The 22,112-nt window shown below is 41.7% G+C and overlaps 1 protein-coding gene across 1 annotated transcript in view; it reads right to left on the minus strand.

Annotated features, from left to right (window-relative positions):
• AGK (acylglycerol kinase) overlaps positions 1–18,523 on the minus strand; it is a 24,349-nt gene extending 5,826 nt beyond the window's left edge. Inside the window, exons 1-6 of the mRNA XM_075855612.1 lie at positions 18,460–18,523; positions 13,279–13,396; positions 12,115–12,154; positions 11,169–11,248; positions 8,450–8,542; positions 1,030–1,156 (exon numbers count right to left, since the gene is read on the minus strand). Of these exons, the coding sequence (XP_075711727.1) occupies positions 1,030–1,156; positions 8,450–8,542; positions 11,169–11,248; positions 12,115–12,154; positions 13,279–13,388 (450 nt within the window). The 5' untranslated portion in view covers positions 13,389–13,396; positions 18,460–18,523. The remainder of the gene's footprint in view (positions 1–1,029; positions 1,157–8,449; positions 8,543–11,168; positions 11,249–12,114; positions 12,155–13,278; positions 13,397–18,459) is intronic.
• Positions 18,524–22,112: the final 3,589 nt, after the last annotated feature.

Consider the following 22,112-nt stretch of genomic DNA (forward strand, 5'->3'; position numbering starts at 1 on the left):
GTCACCCAGTTTTACCAGAAACCGGCACCGTATAACGACTAACCAGGATTTTTATCAACCTGACAGAAGACGACGACATATTTACTGGTGATTTCTTCCATCTGTAAATCCGTAAGAATCTCCTTCTCCGAGTTGTCACTGCTATTTATACATAAATCAGAGTCAACAATCTGCCGACTGAGAATAGCAGGATGGCAATTAGCGGTCGCGGTGCTAATGACTTCACTTCACACGGATCTGTCAAAGCATTTCAGGAAGACACGGGGATGATGCTTAATGCGTGTGGCACCTGCCATGTGTAAGGTAAGAGAGCGGGTAATAGACAGTCACCACCAGGCAGGCGACATCTCACCTGCACAACCTGCCCGTGACAGCTTGCGAAACCTCCACCGGGGAAAGAAAAAGGCCAACGCTTCACACCTCCGACTTAATATATGTACTGCTGATACTTATAATCTAGATGTCATCACAGCTATTTGACAATTAAAGGAGTTCCCCATAACAAATTCATACAACAGGCCTATTGGCATAGATTAGAAATGTGAAAACCGTTTTTTAATATCTTAATTCTATGCTGCGATATGATCACTTAAAGTTGTAGGCCCAAAGCCTGAGGCTGCACTACTGAGATATGACATCCTGTTGTATTATCTGTCAGGTATAGGTGGAGCATGAAACAGCAGGTATATATGCTATTTCATGTGACCTCCGTAGTCTAATATTAGCGGAGATAACAAGTAAAATTGCACTTGATCTAACGCGATACTTGTGACGCTTATTATTGCCGTGGAGCCCCCCCAGCCATACACAAACGTGAATGCTGCTATTCCAGCCAGCAAGGATGTATATATTTAGTGAATGGTGATTTGTAACAGGCCAAAACAGCACCTGACAGAAATCAAAAGATGGATGTGTTATCAGAATCTCGCAGTAGTGCAGCCTCAGGCTTTGGGCCTGTAACTACAAGGGACGATATCTCAGCAGAGAAGTCAGATATTAAAAACCGGATTTCAGATTATTATGGTATACCAAAGGGCCTTTAATACATTTCTTCAGGAAGACTTCAGAAAAAAGTCTTAATATAACGCTGCAGTCAGACACGTTGACAAATATAGCATTTTTAACATGTCTGTGTAGGTTCACTTCACTCTTGCACCTACATTGAAGAATAGATAATAAAATTGCTTAAAGGGTTATTCCCAAATTAGACATTTATGGCACATCAACGTGATATGCCATAAATGTCTGATAGATGCGGATTCCAGCAATGGAACCCGCATCTCCAGAACAGGATTTTTGTTATACCGAGTCACCCTTTTATTAATAGAGCTATAGATCCCTCCCATGCTTAACTGCATGGCATTGTGCGAGGGCGCAGAATAAAGTCAATGTTAATGGGATGATATCAAATAAAAAAATATCTATTAATCATTGGTAAGCAATGCTGCATCAGTGGCTGCGGTCAATGGGGCCATTTGGAGTAGCCCTTTAAGTTGTCTATGCCCCTGCAGAATGAGCTAGTCCAGGCATGTGCTGACTACCCATATGTGCCACTTGACTGTAGATATAACCCGTAGGACAGTAGTAGGCCCCCCCACTCCAATACACGCGCCAACTTCTATCCCACCCAAATAATATCCAAGTGCAAAACCATAGGTTGGAAAGGAAGTGACCACCCCCTCTCCTATAAACAATGCCTTTTCTTCAGATAATTTGTACATATATTTCCACCATATTGTACAATAGTAAGAGGAGCGAGTCCAAAGTTAGACATATGGGGGTTAAATCCCCCGGCTGCTTTCCACAGACCTCTCTGTTTAACATTCACAGCAGCCAAGTAGAAAGCGTCTTCTAATTTTGGAGCATGGAGGTTGCTCCAAACTGCTCTAATTAATCCGCAACACTTGATTGCATTTCCAATTCCCCCTCCTCTCCCGTCTTTCCGCTTGCAATTTTCTTTGCTGACTTGAAAAGGTCCGCAGACAGCTGATACCGTGACCTACAAAACCAGCCGGCAGATCGGAGGGCTCAAAGTTTAGGATGGGCAATGGGGAAATTGCATAAATAGCCATTCCATAATATAAGACGGTCACTAGAATTGCATTCCTTGCCTACCTATGAAAAACCTTATTCTCCCTCTCTATGTCTGCTGAGTGGGTGAGCACTTCAAGCCAATCAGATGTCTCGCCACTTCTGTTCCTCCTCCCCTCTCAAGGCAGGCAGTCTCACTGACACAGCGAAATAAACTGCAGCTGCATCTCCCTCCTCCCACCTATCTACTATTCACTGCATGAAACTAATTTTTATGGGATTGAGAAAGAGAAACCACAATATACTGGAAGACTAGGACGATGTCATTATCCTTAATTAGAAATATTACACAAATTCAAATGCGCTATTAAATTGTGCAAAAATAATAATTATGCTGATATACTGGCATTTAAACTGACCACCTTTGCCCTGGCAGTCAATATACTGGATACAAAGAAGCAAAACCTCAGAAAAGTACCAGATATTAAATAACCAGCACAGTTATACAGTTAAAGGGGTATTCCAGTTGCAAATAATTTAATTACTATAATACTGCCCCTATATACAAGAATATAACGACTATAATACTGTCCCTACATACAAGAATATAACTACTATAATACTGCCCCTATATACAAGAATATAACTACTATAATACTGCCCCCTATATACAAGAATATAACTACTGTAATACTGCCCCTATATACAAGAATATAATTACTATAATACTGCCTCCTATATACAAGAATATAACTACTATAATACTGCTCCTATATACAAGAATATAACTACTATAATACTGCCCCCTATATACAAGAATATAACTACTATAATACTGCCCCCTATATACAAGAATATAACTATTATAATACTGCCCCCTATATACAAGTATATAACTACTATAATACTGCCCCCTATATACAAGAATATAACTACTATAATACTGCCCCCTATATACAAGAATATAACTACTATAATACTGCCCACCTATATACAAGAATATAACTACTATAATACTTCCCCCCTATATACAAGAATATAACTACTATAATACTGCCCCTATATACAAGAATATAACTACTATAATACTGCTCCTATATACAAGAATATAACTACTATAATACTGCCCCCTATAAACAAGAATATAACTACTATAATACCGCCCCTATATACAAGAATATAACTACTATAATACTGCCCCTATATACAACAATATAACTACTATAATACTGCTCCTATATACGAGAATATAACTACTATAATACTGCCCCTATATATACAAGAATATAACTACTATAATACTGCCCCCTATATACAAGAATAGAACTACTATAATACTGCCCTCTATATACAAGAATATAACTACTATAATACTGCCCCCTATATACAAGAATATAACTACTATAATACTGCTCCTATATACAAGAATATAACTACTATAATACTGCTCCTATATACAAGAATATAACTACTATAATACTGCTCCTATATACAAGAATATAACTACTATAATACTGCCCCTATATACAAGAATATAACTACTATAATACTGCCCCCTATATACAAGAATATAACTACTATAATACTGCCCCTATATACAAGAATATAACTACTATAATACTGCCCCTATATACAAGAATATAACTACTATAATACTGCCCCCCTATATACAAGAATATAACTACTATAATACTGCTCCTGTATACAAGAATATAACTACTATAATACTGCTCCTATATACAAGAATATAACTACTATAATACTGCTCCTATATACAGGAATATAACTACTATAATACTGCCCCATATATACAAGAATATAACTACTATAATACTGCTCCCTATATACAAGAATATAACTACCATAATACTGCCCCCTATATACAAGAATATAACTACTATAATACTGCCCCCTATATACAAGAATATATCTACTATAATACTGCTCCTATATACAAGAATATAACTACTATAATACTGCCCACCTATATACAAGAATATAACTACTATAATACTTCCCCCCTATATACAAGAATATAACTACTATAATACTGCCTCCCTATATACAAGAATATAACTACTATAATACTGCCCCTATATACAAGAATATAACTACTATAATACTGCTCCTATATACGAGAATATAACTACTATAATACTGCCCCTATATATACACAAGAATATAACTACTATAATACTGCCCCCTATATACAAGAATATAACTACTATAATACTGCCCCCTATATACAAGAATATAACTACTATAATACTGCCTCTATATACAAGAATATAACTACTATAATACTGCTCCTATATACAAGAATATAACTACTATACTACTGCCCCTATATACAAGAATATAACTACTATAATACTGTCCCCTATATACAAGAATATAACTACTATAATACTGCCCCCTATATACAAGAATATAACTACTATAATACTGCCACTTATATACAAGAATATAACTACTATAATACTGCTCCTATATACAAGAATATAACTACTATAATACTGCCCCTATATACAAGAATATAACTACTATAATACTGCCCCAATATACAAGAATATAACTACTATAATACTGCCCTCTATATACAAGAATATAACTACTATAATACTGCCCCTATATACAAGAATATAACTACTATAATACTGCCCCATATACAAGAATATAACTACTATAATACTGCCCCCTATATACAAGAATATAACTACTATAATACTGCCCCCTATATACAAGAATATAACTACTATAATCCTGCCCCTTATATACAAGAATATAACTACTATAATGCTGCCCATATATACAAGAATATATCTACTATAATACTGCCCCCTATATACAAGAATATAACTACTATAATACTGCTCTTATATACAAGAATATAACTACTATAATACTGCCCCCTATATACAAGAATATAACTACTATAATACTGCTCCTATATACAAGAATATAACTACTATAATACTGCCTCCTATATACAAGAATATAACTAATGTAATACTGCCCCTATATACAAGAATATAACTACTATAATACTGCTCTTATACACAAGAATATAACTACTATAATACTGCCCATATATACAAGAATATATCTACTATAATACTGCCCCCTATATACAAGAATATATCTACTATAATACTGCCCCCTATATACAAGAATATAACAACTATAATACTGCCCCCTATATACAAGAATATAACTACAAGAATATAACTACTATAATACTGCTCCTATATACAAGAATATAACTACTATAATACTGCCTCCTATATACAAGAATATAACTAATGTAATACTGCCCCTATATACAAGAATATAACTACTATAATACTGCTCTTATATACAAGAATATAACTACTATAATACTGCCCTATATACAAGAATAGAACTACTATAATACTGCCCCCTACATACAAGAATATAACTACTATAATACTGCCCCCTATATACAAGAATATAACTACTATAATACTGCCCCCTATATAAAAGAATATAACTACTATAATACTGCTCCCTATATACAAGAATATAACTACTATAATACTGCCCCCTATATACAAGAATATAACTACTATAATACTGCCCACTATATATAAGAATATAACTACTATAATACTGCTCCCTATATACAAGAATATAACTACTATAATACTACCCCTATATACCAGAATATAACTACTATAATACTGCCCCTATATACAAGAATATTACTACTATAATACTGCTCCCTATATACAAGAATATAACTACTATAATACTGCCCCCTATACACAAGAATATAACTACTATAATACTGCCCTCTATATACAAGAATATAACTACTATAATACTGCTCCTATATACAAGAATATAACTACTATAATACTGCCCCTATATACAAGAATATAACTACTATAATACTGCCTCTATATACAAGAATATAACTACTATAATATGGCCCCCTATATACAAGAATATAACTACTATAATACTACCCCCTATATACAAGAATATAACTACTATAATACTGCTGCTATATACAAGAATATAACTACTATAATACTGCCCCTATATACAAGAATATAACTACTATAATACTGCTCCTATATACAAGAATATAACTACTATAATGCTGCCCCTATATACAAGAATATAACTACTATAATACTGCCCCTATATACAAGAATATAACTACTATAATACTGCCCCCTATACACAAGAATATAACTACTATAATACTGCCCTCTATATACAAGAATATAACTACTATAATACTGCTCCTATATACAAGAATATAACTACTATAATACTGCCCCTATATACAAGAATATAACTACTATAATACTGCCTCTATATACAAGAATATAACTACTATAATATGGCCCCCTATATACAAGAATATAACTACTATAATACTACCCCCTATATACAAGAATATAACTACTATAATACTGCCCCTATATACAAGAATATAACTACTATAATACTGCTCCTATATACAAGAATATAACTACTATAATGCTGCCCCTATATACAAGAATATATCTACTATAATACTGCCCCTATATACAAGAATATAACTACTATAATACTGCCCCCTATATACAAGAATATAACTACTATAATACTGCCCCCTATATACAAGAATATAACTACTATAATACTGCCCCTATATACAAGAATATAACTACTATAATACTGCCCACTCTGTACAAGAATATAACTACTATTATACTGCCTCCTATATACAAGAATATAACTACTATAATACTGCCCCTATATACAAGAATATAACTACTATAATACTGCTCCTATATACAAGAATATAACTACTATAATACTGCTCCTATATACAAGAATATAACTACTATAATACTGCCCCCTATATACAAGAATATAAATACTATAATACTGCTCCCTATATACAAGAATATAACTACTATAATACCGCTCCTATATACAAGAATATAACTACTATAATACTGCTCCTATATACAAGAATATAACTACTATAATACTGCCCCTATATACAAGAATATAACTACTATAATACTGCCCCTATATACAAGAATATAACTACTATAATACTGCCCCCCTATATACAAGAATATAACTACTATAATACTGCCCCCTATATACAAGAATATAACTACTATCATACTGCCCCCTATGTACAAGAATATAACTACTATAATACTGCCCCTATATACAAGAATATCACTACTATAATACTGCTCCTATATACAAGAATATAACTACTATAATACTGCCCCCTATATACAAGAATATAACTACTATAATACTGCCCCTATATACAAGAATATAACTACTATAATACTGCCCCCTATATACAGGAATATAACTACTATAATACTGCCCCCTATATACAAGAACATAACTACTATAATACTGCCCCCTATATACAGGAATATAACTACTATAATACTGCCTCTATATACAAGAATATAACTACTATAATACTGCCCCCTATATACAGGAATATAACTACTATAATACTGCCCCCTATATACAAGAACATAATACTATAATACCGCGGTAGTGACATGGGGTAACACGGGAGGATTATTTGGATGCTGGATAAGTGGGCTTATAGTTTACAATTAGGCTAATAGGAGTTGTGTGAATTAGTTAGGCGACTCTTTTACTAAGTAATGACGGCCCGGGGGGACATACATTAGTACGTGGCATTTATCCCACATCATAAGGGGACGATTACAGTGACAGCCTCCTTAAGGTTCGTTTTAGTTTTTGTAATGAGATTTGTATCCCGAGGCAGAGACTCCTTGATCACAACCTCAAGTATTTCTGTAAAGTACGACAATGAATCCAAACTGCTAGACTCAAATCGTGTGACATCAATTAGTATTTTCCTTCTTAGTCCTGAAGGGGGCACTACTAATATCAGAACCGTACTATGTATTGAAGGGTATTATTGTGGTTGACTTCACTAGCGAAGATGCAGCATTAAAAACCGCGTGCGGATTTATCGGCAGTTTCCGGCCGCACCACCGATACATAAAAACATTCTGTCATCAATGGGACCAAAGAAGCACGGGATTATCATATAGTCTGGATTATCAGGTGGTCACTCCTGTCCATGGGTGGTGTCTGGTATTGCAGCTAACTTTTATTGTAGTGTATGAAGCGGAGCTGCAATACCACACACAACCTGTTAGACAGGAGTGGCGCTGTTTTTGGAAGAAAGTTGCCATGTTTTTCTAAATCCTGCTCATCGCCTTCCTGTTAACAATTTGACAGAAGAAGACAATTCAAGAATTTATATTTACCAGGGGTTTCATTGTTTTATTTGATGGCGAAATGCGGATTGTATTTTATTAAAATGTAATAAAAGACCAAAAAAAAAAAAAAAAGCAAAACAAGACGAGATGGTACCAAATGTTATGTTCGGAAAGCACCCACCTTCACCACGTATACATCTATCCCAGCAAGGTGCAGTATAGGGGCAGCATTCTTCTCAAAGAGGGACCTGGCTCTCCTAAAAGAAACACAAACCCATTATTGCACCGGCCACACATCGCGGGGTGAAGCATAAAATCTTCATATTCAGCTCCTACACAAATAGGGGAAACATTGCTCCTCCGCCTCCGCATATACAGTGTACGTCTCCTTTTTTCTGGTGTAAGAATATTCACCTACAATGGCAGGAGATCGCTGGATAGCAACAACCCATGTGACAACGTGACCACCAATGTGATATGTTGGTCAGATAGTACTGCCTCCCTGTATATAATGCAGGTACAGATAGTACTGCCTCCCTGTATATAATGCAGGTACAGATAGTACTGCCTCCCTGTATATAATGCAGGTACAGATAGTACTGCCTCCCTGTATATAATGCAAGTACAGATAGTACTGCCTCCCTGTATATAATGTAAGTACAGATAGTACTGCCTCCCTGTATATAATGCAAGAACAGATAGTACCGCCTCCCTGTATATAATCCAGTCCTAAGGATTTCTGTAACCCAGCGTTCTCCAACCTTTTGCTCTCCAGCTGTTAAACTACAACTCCCAGCAAACCTTGACAGCTGTAACCTATCAGAGGCGACGTACCTTAAAGGAGTATTCCCAAAACCATAATCATCTCCTATCCACCGCTGTGACCCCCACTGATCATGAAAACAGGAGTGCCGAACCATCCGGATCCTCCTCACTGCAACCCCCCCATTGAGGAGGAGCTTGAATAGAGCAGTGGTCAAATATGTGCCCGCCGCTCCATTCAATGTCTATGACAAAGGAAACAGCCGTGCCCTGTACTCCCCCCTCCTGTGGATAGGTGATAATTTATGATTTCGGGAATACCCCTTTAAATTGATAAGCCATGTTCATGTGTGGGCAACCTATGGTCTGCTTCATGATGAGAAGTTACAAGCGTCAGAAAGCTATCAAATGTTGTGTGACTGAAGCCGTATGGGAGGCAAGAGAGCAACGATCCCACAAAGCACATTCATACCAAACAGGAAACCATCGCCGGAACGTGGATGCCCTTTAATATGTAAATCTACTTACGCGTTTTCTTTTTCATGTTATACATCTCTATACACAAGACTACAAGCTGAAGGTCAGGAGGAAACCAACGCTGACCTTTCCAGCGGTGATTACAGATCAATAATCAATGCACCGCAGTCCGGATCTACCACAAGCAAATCATACAGGACAAAAGTGAAGTATTAGTTTACAGGTGATTGCGCCGTCTCATTACGAGGATCGATGGTTTCACTCAGAGCGACGCTTGACCTAGTTCTGTGGGGGGGCCCTTTCATAAAGCAGCAGCGAAGCGCTTACCGCCGGCTCGTAGCGTCTCCTGTCGTGTAAAGCTGTGAAGTGTCTCAGGAAATTCAATACGGGCTTATTAACACAATGCGCTCATATCGCAAATTTGGCCGCAAATTTGCAGCGGTAAAATCGAGGTAAGAACCTCCATGTGACGGCAACCTGTAGAGAGACCCAAAGAGAGCGGAAGACCAGACGGATAAGCAGGTCAGGTCTCATCTGGTACCCCAAGGCCAAAAGCACACGATCCCTGTTACGCGTGGATTTGTCGCGCATATTTTCGTGTGGCAGATCCGCAGCGTAATACAGTACCAGTAAAGTAAATGAGATTTCAAGAAATCTCATCTACACGGTGCAGATTTTTTTCTGCACGGAAATTGAAATGGACTTGCGGTACGTATTTTTAAAATCTGCAGAATGTCCATTTATCTTGAGTTTCCACTTGCGAATTGTTTTTAAAAAAATTAAAAAGAAAAAAAAAAACGCACCAAAATCCACATCAAAATGTAAAAAACGCACCTAAAATTGCATGAACAAAAAAAACAAACTGTACTTTTAGGTTGGGTTCCCACAGTACAGATCTGCATGCAGTTGTTTTTTTTTTGCCAAAACCAGAATTGGATCCAGGAGAGGAGACCTATAAGGCCTTTCTTTATAGATTTCTTCTATTTGGGTTCTGGTCCTGGCTAAAAAAAAACGCATGCAAAATCTGCAGCAAATCTGCACTGGAAACCCAACCTTCGAAGCGGATTTTACCTGCAGTTTTCATGCAGATTTTCTGCACCAAATCCTGCAACGTGTGTACGTAGGCTTAAAGGAGCCGTATATTTAGGCTAAATGCACACGTTGCGGAATGTGTTGCCTAAAACCTGTATCAAGACCGCAGGTAATTCTGCACCTAATAGCGCGTTTTTTTGATGCGTTTTGAGGTTTTCACATTTTGATGCAGAAAGGGGTGCGTATTTTGGTGCATCTTTTTAAAGTCAGATACAATTCGCAAGCGGAAAACCCCAAATAAATGGACATGCTGCAGATTTTAAAATAGGCACCGCAGGTCAATTTACCTGCAGAAAAAAAATCTGCACCGTGTAGATGAGATTTCTTGGAAATCCATAGCGAACGAGAATGCAGCGGTGTTCTAAGACCCTGACACTTATATGGTGAGGTTTCTGCAGGTGTGCGACAAAGTAGTGACTCTTATGGACTTCTTGTCATTCATTCTATTGACCACGTCAGTCTCTCCCCATACGGTGGCTGATAACATTTGACGATAGACTGTCCCTTTAAATCAGTTATAACCAAACATTCTCTGTACCGATCTCTTCTCACCCTTTGCATGCGGCTGGATTTAGGAAAACGGTTGCCTTCTTTACTGATGTATGGGGGTAAATGAGCTGGTTTCCAAATCCCTAATAGGAGAGAACAGGATAACAGGTTACGTAATATACAGACATGAAATCTAAGGGTTCAGTAAAAAAGGGTTTTCTATTACTAGACAATTGCTAGTCTACGCTCCGGGACCCCCGTTGACGCCCTTTAATGTTTATCCAGTCAGAGCAACTCGTCCGTACCTGCGGCTGTGCTTTATACTGCAGCTCTGCTTTATACTGCAGCTCTGCTTTATACTGCAGCTCTGCTTTATACTGCAGCTCTGCTTTATACTGCAGCTCAGAAGCATTCAAGTGAAAGGGTCTGTGCAACAGTACCAGACCCTATTGTTCTAATGATAGGTGGGGGCTCTGGAGTGATCAAACATTAATGGCCTATCCTAAAGATTCCTCTTACATGGCACGACATGGGCCTTGTAAACGAGCGCCGATCAATAAGACAGCTCGTCGATCGGCGCTCGTTTGCTCCTTTCACAGGGAGCTATGTTTGAGGACGATAGATTGGGGTCCTAAAGGTTTAACCCTCACCTGTAAGACATTTACGGCATAGTCCATGGATATGTCATATAGGTCTTTGGTCGGAATACCCCTTTAGGAATAATCATTATGCCTATGGTAGTAAAAACTGTTCAGATGCGAAACGAATCAGCAAGTCCCTTGTATCGGGGACAATCTTTATGGCCATGTTAAGGTGTGAGAAGTTTCCCTGGTTTACAGGAGACACAAGAAGCTTCATAAGCTCCTCAGGACGATTGACCAGACTTGGGGGAATACGGGCGGACAAGGAGAAAGGTTATTTTGAGGCCACAATAAAGTACCAGTGCCATATATAAAAAAAACAAGCTGGACGAGCAGTGAAGAGAACAGTCAGCGTCTGCAGTACGTACCTGTGCTTCCTGGCAGGCCGCCCTCCTCAGTAAGTTATCACTGTGCAAGAAACAGGGAGAAGATCAGCGTTACAGACGGATTTATGGCTTTCATTAGTTTAATGAGGTTGTTTTTTTTACCGCTCAGCAGAGACCGGTGGCTCTATACGCGTGGCCAATATATCATTCGATTCTCGGTGCACCCTATTTGTATGGAGGCCTTCAGACTGATTATTTTTACCTGTACTTTATTTTTCCTAGAGATAAGCGGCTGGAAGAACCTCTGCCGACGCTTATCCATATGGATTGATAGATGTTGGCAATCTCGCTCCTTGATCCAAAACGCCGCCCGATATTTTTAGTATGGGACGCTCGCCACGTAAATAATGACCAATATTGTACCCAAGCGGCGCTGTACGGGCATTTTTCTCGGACAATAGTAAAGTAAATGCTATAATCTTATTGGTTACCATTATGGATCACACATTCAGTAAATAGGACTATATACCAAATGCCCTTATTCCAAGACAACCCCTTGAATTTTTCAGGAGAAGCCTCAAAGGGGTTGTCCAGGCACGGACCACTGATGACCTATCCACGGGACAGCTCATCAGTACATGATCGGTGGGGGTCCGACACTCAGACACCGCACCGATTAGCCGCTCCGGCTGCCTATGAGCACCGGATGTCCCGGCCGGAAGCAGATGGCTCCGGTCCAGAATAGCTCACAGCATGCCCTACTTTGGTGCGTTTTGGCGCACCACGCAGCCATTGACGATGTCCGCAAAGAGTAGGCGTAGATTTCCGGCATAATTTAAGTCGATTTCTGGCGTAAATAATAGTAAATTAGTCGGCCCACCCCCTTCTGCTAAGCCCCACCCCTTTTTTTTTTAAAAAGGGTAAAAAGTAGCAAAGGTTTTAACAAAAGAGACGGGCTAAAAATTTGCAACTTTTTCCACCACTAAAGTGGCGTAAACCTGAAGTGAACAGGGCTAAGCTGCAATACCCTACACAACCTGTGGGAAAGTGTGGCGCTGTTTTTAGAATAAAGCAGCCAGGTTGTCCCAATATAACTATAAAGCGATGCGAATATCGTTCCAGTTCCCTTCTCACTGTTTCTCATTGTGCAAGTGCATAGAAAAAGACACTGGACGGCGGAGAACCTGCCCCAATTACAGCTCTCACCAGTATTTGCCGTACATCCAGTGGCTTCCATACGCCAGCAGGCAGAAACCCACGGTACTTTTCTTCCAGTGGTTGCGGAGAGTTTTAAAAAGCCGGACGACTTTCGCCATGGCAGTCCCTAAACGAAAAAAAGAGAACACAATGTACAACAGGATTTCATACACAATATGGACAAAGTCGATCGTGTCAGTCCCCGCCCATCTACCAGTGCACTCTAATGGGCAGCAGTAGTCACCCGCTGACTGTGGTGCTTGTTGCTAGGCAACAGACTGCGCCTATTCAGCACTACCTAGTAAAAACTCGGCTCCTAAAAGAATAATTCTTCAGGCGGACTCCCTTAGGAATAATTACAACGGCAAATTCATTAGAACCGGTTTCCCCTTTAAGGCTAGGGCTCCACGGGGACACGTCGCCCCTCATGTGTTGCGGTCAAATTCGGACATAATTGAGATTTGCGAGTTACAGTAAAGTCGTGATTTTACAGCAACTCACGCGGAGCCCTAACATAAGAGATTGGGTTTACTATAAGGTTGTGCTGGTCCATCACTGATGTGTGCATACACACCCCTGTATATAGTACCGGCATCAACAAGGGGAGGAGCCTCCATATGTGTCACGATAGCGATCGCCGGGCCCGATGGTTTAAAGGGAAGATCCTGAGATTAACAAAGGGCTGTCCTGAGATGTTAAGACATATATGAAGGTACGCTGCCTGTGCATTATAAATCCAATGCAATAGAGTAATAATTCTAAAAAATATATAAAGAGTTAAAATTCCTAGTTGAGCAAAACAAAAAAATTAAATAAAAAATAAAAACTGTCCTTAAAGGGGTTCTCCCCTTCGGACAATCTCCACTTGTTAGAAGGGTCCATGGACAATAAGACGATCACAACGTGTCCTCCTGCTGAAACCCCCAGCGATCAGCTGTGATCTGTGGGGAAACCTGGCAGTAAGAGTTCAGTTTCCCTTCAGCGCCACCACAGGAGAAATTAAGTATTACACAGTGTCCATTCTTATCTATGTAATGCAGGACAGGTCCTCCAGTGACGCTTTTTATACCCATTCTGCACTCTGGCCAAGAGATGAGGATCCTGAACAGAAGACCCCCCCCCCCTCTATTAACTCACAATTCACTAATAGGGAGTATGAAAATGGGTTGTTTAAACGGGATCCCCTTTAAGGGGTCAAACTGGTGAGTTTTGCGTAAAAAAAATAATGACTATAATAATGTATTTATTTTCTGTTATTTTAAAAGAATTGATGACAAAAACCTTTTTTGGAGCCGCGCTCATACATAAAGTGTCACCGCCGGGAGGTGAGATGAATGCAGGCGCAGCGCTCTGTAAGGCCTCATGCACACGACCGTAAAAACTCCCGTTATTACGGGTCGTAATTACGACCCGTAATAACGGGCTCATAGACTTCTATTGGCGACGGGTGCCTTCCCGATTTCTCACGGGAAGGTGCCCGTGCCGTTGAAAAAGATAGAACATGTCCTATTTCAGGCCGTAATAACGGCACGGACAGTCCATAGAAGTCTATGGAGCTCTCGTAATGACGGGTGGCTACATGTGTGCACCCGTCATTACGGCAGCGTTGCTAAGCGACGTCAGTAAATAGTCACTGTCCAGGGAGCTGAAAGAGTTAACTGATCGGCAGTAACTCTTTCAGCACCCTGGACAGTGACTACCGATCAGTATAAACCTGTAAAAAATAAAAATAAAAGACGTTCATACTTACCGACAACTTCTTGCTTCCTCCAGTCCGGTCTCCCGCCCGTTGCCTTGGTGACGCGTCCCTCTCGACATCCGGGCCGACGTCCTGGATGACGTTTCAGGCCATGTGACCGCTGCAGCCAATCACAGGCTGCAGCGGTCACATGGACTGCCGCGTCATCCAGGGATGTCGGGCTGGATGTGAAGAGAGGGACGCGTCACCAAGACAACGGCCGGGTAAGTATGAATTTCTTTAACTTTTATTACAGAAAAGGCTGTCCCTTCTCTCTATCCTGCACTGACAGAGAGAAGGGGCTGCCGATTAGTGCAGTGCTATTTTGCCGCCAAAAACGTGCTCGTAAATACGGGTGGAATACGTGTGACACCGGACCCATATTTACGAGCACGGGTTCGTAAATACTGGTGCAAAACGGGTGGAATACGTGTGACACCGAACCCGTATTTACGCCAGTATTTACGGGTGGGAAAAAATACGGTCGTGTGCATGAGGCCTTATCTGGTCACCTCTCCCTGAATATACGAGCCGGTGATCTGCACAGCATCATCTGACCGAGATTCCCCTGAGGATAAGTGAGAGGACGATAATGGGGTCTCCGGAGAAGTCAGTCTGACCGCCATCCCCCCAGTCTCCACGTCACACCGATGCCTGATAGACAAAATCAATGCAAAGCACCCGCTGCCTCTGGATTCCCCACAACTGGGGCACTGATGTGTCCACAAGTAGATGGCGGCTGCGGCAGAAAAGGAGAAACTAAAAACGGGAATCCTAAGAGACCATTCTCCTGGTCAAGTCTCAATTTCCTACAATGAAATGATCCTCTTTTTTTTTTTTTTTTACGCCATTCACGGTCCGTTCTCCTGAGCCTGCACAACGCAAGCGCCGTATATGTAGAGCGGCTCGCATTTAGGACCTCCCACGGGAAGGAGTTTTACGATTTCATATAAAACGTAAAGTCTAAGGCCCTGTTCGCACGTCGTTTTTTGGCGCGTTTCGGGAACCGCACCAAAAACATTTGCAGGGAAAAAAAAGCGACATGACCAATCTGTAGGCGTTTTCTGCCACAAAAACCACATTGAAATCAATGGGAGACGAAAAAAAAAAACACCATGAACGGCCGCAGCGTTTTTTGACGCAGATTTTTCCTTTGCCTGTTGAAGAAAGTGGTAAAAAAAAATGCCTCAAAAACCACTTAAAAAAAACCAGAGCTGATTTTTCTGCCTGCAAAAAACTCAGTGTGAACTAGGCCTAACCAAACGCTTAAAAAAAACAACAACTTTTGACAGGTCAGTAGTTTTCAATCGGTGGGGGTCCGAGCACCGAGACCTCCACCGATCACTAAAACGAAGCAGCAGAAGTGCTCACCAGAGCACTTCGGCCGCTTTGTTTTAACAGTTGGTAGGGGGCTCGGTGCTCGGACCCCCACCGATCAAACCTTCTGACGTGTCAAGTATTTTTTAAAACTTTAGTTTCCCTTTAATCACTGTTCTACAACTTTTTTATATACTTTGTGGGGAATTGAACAACCTTTTCCAGGAGTTTTCTGGCGTAGAAAAGCCACGAGGAGGACTTGGAATGGCGCGGCGGTCGGGCATTTGCGCTGTTGCTCCATTTAAAGTCTACGGGCGCAGCAGGCACCTGCTTGTGGTGGGTGCAGTGAGGAGGAACCCCGATCTCCCGATTGGTGGGGGCCCCCAGTAAACAGAATCTATCTTGTTGATAGGCGATCATTTTTGATTCTGGGAAAGCCCCTCTTTTCAGGGTTGTATCACGACAGACATTTAAGGCTCATACACAGGATACGCTACAAATGTCTGATCGATGCAGGTCTCACCTCTAACAAACAGGTTTCCCCCAACCCCAAGGAAAGGCAGACGCTGGATGCAGCATCCGGGCAGAGAATCATGGCACAGAAGGCTTTCAAAAACAGGCGAGCTCGCTGAAATACGCCGTTTCCATCAGTCCTATGGAAGTGAATGGGAGTTACGGTGACAGCGTGGCACAGCGAGCTCGGCTGTTTTCGGAAACCTGCCCCAACGGTCCACCGATTTCCTGCCTGTATGCAGTGACCAGAGGCCGCCTCACCAGGCAGGAAGGGGTCCCATCCGTACGAGCGTCGCGGCCCCTTCCAAACACCTGATTGCTGGAGGTGCTGAGAGTCGGACCCCTACCAATCTGAGATCGATGTCCTACCCTGAGCGAAGGCCATTATTTTTACCACTCCGTAAAAACACCTTTAGTCCCTGTTCACAAAGTTTTTTGCAGGCAATTCGGCCTGTAAAAATCAGCTCTGTTTTTTTTTTAAGTGGTTTTGCACCACAGGCGTTTTTTGCTGTGTTTTTTTTTTTTACCTCTTTATTCAACCAGCAAAGGAAAAAACCGTGAGCGGTTTTTGCTATAAAACGCGTCAGACATTCGGGCCATTTTTTCCCAACTCCCATTGACTTCAATGGGATTTAAGGGGCGGAAAACGCCTCGCCTCAAGATAGAGCACGTCACTCCTTTTTCTCACAAGCGTTTTTGTCCGCTCGCGGGGGAAACACGCCTCCAATTCCCATTGAAATCAGGTAAAAAAAACTAGCTATTTTCCTTAAAACCCCTTAAAGGGGGAATAGGGCATATGGACAGTAGAGAGTGGGGATCCCCTGCTGAAGACCCTCCAATTAGCCAGAGTAGCCCTGACTTTTGAAGACTTGGAAAACCACATATTACATGTTGCCCGTTCCACTATATAGTCCACACAGCGGTATAGAAATAGCCACTTGCAGCCCGGGCTCGCCACAATCAACGGTTGTCACCATTTCAGTAACCGGACCCCAATTATCACCTCGCTTTAGAAACATATATCTCTAATATACTGTAAGGAGGCAATTCCTCACCATTTCAAGTCTGTTTGTTGTCAGTGAACGGAAACAATCTCATTTATATCCAGAGGTTGAAACACTGCCCTAATGGAGTCCAGCTGACACAAGTGCAGGGCTCTCTCTTCCAATGTGTGAACATACCCTTACTGAAAGCTCTGATACACTGTAACGAGCAGTGCACCTGTGTGAGTCAGAATTGATAAGGACTTATTTCTATTCACTGACTGTAACCAGAAATATTGAAATTGGGAAGTATAAGCTTTATTCACAGAATACTAGAAAATCCCTTTAAGCTGTCCCTCAAAATCTATTCTCCTGCCCGATATTACATTGGGGCGCAACTGTACGACACCCGGAGAGTTTTAGGTCACAGCCGTCTCTCGGGGTTACGGCCGTCTCTCGGGGTCACGGCCGTCTCTCGGGGTCACAGCGGTCTTTTTAAGGCAGACACATCCTCCATTACTCAGCCTCTTTCTCTATCCCTTCATTTTTCTCATATTATTTTAATAACATCCCTTTCTAATAAACTTTCTCATATTCCGGTGCTCACAGCCGCAATTCCCCTCATTGACCCTCCCTCACCTGTGTCCTCTCTGTCACGTTGTCTCCGCACAGCGGTCTCTACGGGTGCACCGCGTTATGTCTCCCCACTAGAAACTATAGACGAAATTTTTAGTTCCGTCCCGAGATGAACGTTCCCCTGTTTCCATGGCAACCGCTATACTGCAGCAGTTCTGCAGGCGGTGGTTCGTGTCTAGCTGCACATATAGCACGTGCTGGGAGTTGTAGTACCACAACAGCCGCATAGCCGCCGGCTGCAGACCACACTGCTACAGTCTGTAATCCAGATATAATTCCTAGGGGGAACACAATAATGTGTTTTTATTGTGGGATGAATGGGAACCTTGATTGTGATATACCATCCATAATTCTGTCTATTATTCCAGTAAATTCCCCTTATATTACCCCATAACTGCATCTCACATTACCCCATAATGCACCTCACAAATCAACACAAAATGCACCTCACAGGTCACCCCATAAATGTACCTTACAGATCACCCCATAAATGTGCCTCACAGCACCCCATAAATGCACCTCACAGCACCCCATAAAATGGAACTCACAGATCACCCCATAAATGTGCCTCACAGCACCCCATAAGTGCACCTCACAGCACCCCATAAAATGGAACTCACAGATCACCCCATAAATGCACCACAAAGCACCCCATAAATGTACCTTACAGATCACCTCATAAATGCACCTCACAGCACCCCATAAAATGGAACTCACAGATCACCCCATAAATGTGCCTCACAGCACCCCATAAGTGCACCTCACAGCACCCCATAAAATGGAACTCACAGATCACCCCATAAATGCACCACAAAGCACCCCATAAATGTACCTTACAGATCACCTCATAAATGCACCTCACAGCACCCCATAAAATGGAACTCACAGATCACCCCATAAATGCACCACAAAGCACCCCATAAATGTACCTTACAGATCACCTCATAAATGCACCTCACAGCACCCCATAAAATGTTACTCACAGATCACCTCATAAATCATGTACCTCGTAAATCACCCCATAAATGTAATTTAAATAATCACCCCATAATTGCACCTCAGAGATCACCCCATAATTGTACATCACAGATCACCGCATAAGTGTCAGAGGGTAATATGAAGAGTAAGAAGTGATACGCGGAGAGTAATGAGAACCCCTTTAAGAATACTCAAACTAACAGCCAATGTAAGAGGCACCCCAAAGAAGCCCCCTTCGTTTTCGCTATAGTGAGGGTCTCAGCTCATGGATCTGACACGTCAAAGGATAGCTCAAAGCGGAGGGTCACTTTACTCATATCGCAGAGTTCATTTTCCCAGAGGTAAAAACCATTTAGGTATCTGAATAAGAGCGCCTGAGTGTTATTACCATGACCCGGCGTGCCATTCACTTAACCTAGCGGTGTTAGTGAATTTTAATCTCGAATGGTAAACGCTATTTCACTTCCAGAAATGTCAGAAAGATCCCGATTTACGCTGCAGCCGCGGGGCCGGGGCACAAAATAAATTGTACGATCTGGTGTTTTGTTTGTTTTGGTGTCTGGCTAAATTATACTCAATTACCAAGACGATAATAGCTGCAAGGTATTCATTACAATTCATTACCGCTCCAGCAAATCATTATAAGTCAATTTTGCTTTTGTAACAAAACAAAAAATATATATTTTTTTTATATACATTTAAATTAACCAATTCCCAATCCGCCATTTATCGTGTTTTAATGTCATTAAGCATTTCATACACAGAGAGCGGTGCGCGCTTACTGTATGTGATCGCTCGTGGTGCGCGCTTACTGTATGTGATCGCTCGTGGTGCGCGCTTACTGTATGTGATCGCTCGTGGTGCGCGCTTACTGTATGTGATCGCTCGTGGCGCGCGCTTACTGTATGTGATCGCTCGTGGCGCGCGCTTACTGTATGTGATCGCTCGTGGCGCGCGCTTACTGTATGTGATCGCTCGTGGTGCGCGCTTACTGTATGTGATCGCTCGTGGTGCGCGCTTACTGTATGTGATCGCTTGTGGTGCGCGCTTACTGTATGTGATCGCTCGTGGCGCGCGCTTACTGTATGTGATCACTCGTGGCGCACGCTTACTGTATTTGATCGCTCGTGGCGAGCGCTTCCTGTATGTGATCGCTCGTGGTGCGCGCTTACTGTATGTGATCGCTCGTGGTGCGCGCTTACTGTATGTGATCGCTCGTGGTGCGCGCTTACTGTATGTGATCGCTCGTGGCGCGCGCTTACTGTATGTGATCGCTCATGGTGCGCGCTTCCTGTATGTGATCGCTCGTGGTGCGCGCTTCCTGTATGTGATCGCTCGTGGCGCGTGCTTACTGTATGTGATCGCTCGTGGCTGAATTGCTTGTAGTGATGAGCGCCATTAAGCAAACGTCCGTACACGGATTTCTTTAATGTAAAATAACATAAGACGATAAACCGCACAATAGTTTCTCTTAAAGGGAATCTGCAGTACCAGAATTTACATCTGGGGCACTCGTATGTAACTGGCGCATAGACCCTTTGCTACACTCAGGCACGGGCGGACGCAGACACCAGAGGACCCCTGTGCAATAAAAGAATTTGGGCCCCTTGCTCACCGATAGCTCATTATAGAAAACTCCCCTTATATCCACCGGTACATATAACCTATGAAATTAAAGGGTAACTAAACGTTAAAAAAACTTCTGACATGTCAGAAGTTTTGATCGGTGGGAGTCTGAGCACTGAGACCCCCACCGATCGCTAAAACGAAGCGGCAGAAGCTCTCAGGTAAGCGAGCCGAGCATGGAAGCCGTAGATCCAAGTCTCACCCAAGCGCTTCTGCCGCTTCTTTTAGCGATCGGTGGGGGTCTCAGCGCTCGGGCCCCCACTGATCAAAACTTCTGACATGTCGCTATGAAATGTCAAAAGTTTGTTTAAAAGTTTAGTTACCCTTTAATTTGTTTAGTTCCTAAAGCTGACCATACACATTAAATGTATATCAGTCAAACCCGCCGATTTCAGCGGAGCCGGCCGACCATCTAATGTGTATGGCGGCGGCCCGACTCTGATCCTTTTGTTCGTTATTAGATAAGCCATCTGGCAGCGGCTTTCTTCCTGAGAACATGTGCACGCTCATATGTGTATGGGGAGTCGGAAGGAATAGCTGGCGGCTGAACGAGCGTACGGCCGTCAGCCATTTTATACACATTAGGAGTGGCTGCTAGCTGCATTTAAGGGGGCAGTGGGCCCCCTATCTACTGGGCCTATGTGAACTGTCCGCCCATCTACTCTGGGATATAATGCTCACTCCGACATACTATACCCACATAATGGATCCATAAACTGTCCATATATTACTGCCATTGAGTGCCCACATAATACCACCATAAAGTACCCAAATAAGTGTAAAAATAACAGTGCCGTAAAGTGTAATGTCTGCCACATAATCCGTATATAAAAGTGCCATATAGTTCCCACATATTATTGCCATCTCCTTAGTGCCAGCTCCTGAGCTCACCCCACGCTCTCTCCCCTTTCTTTACCCGCACTCTAATGCGGTTTGCTGCTGGTAGCCGCTGTGAGGGTGTCATGGCAAGCAATGGGAAGCAGTTAATTTCTGGGCCCCATTCCGCGATGGCCCCATCGCAGTTGCGTGCCTTGCCTCTTTGGTAGGTTGAC

This window comes from Rhinoderma darwinii, chromosome 3 (assembly GCF_050947455.1).
Source record: "Rhinoderma darwinii isolate aRhiDar2 chromosome 3, aRhiDar2.hap1, whole genome shotgun sequence".
In the NCBI taxonomy this organism is placed as follows: Eukaryota; Metazoa; Chordata; class Amphibia; order Anura; family Rhinodermatidae; genus Rhinoderma; species Rhinoderma darwinii.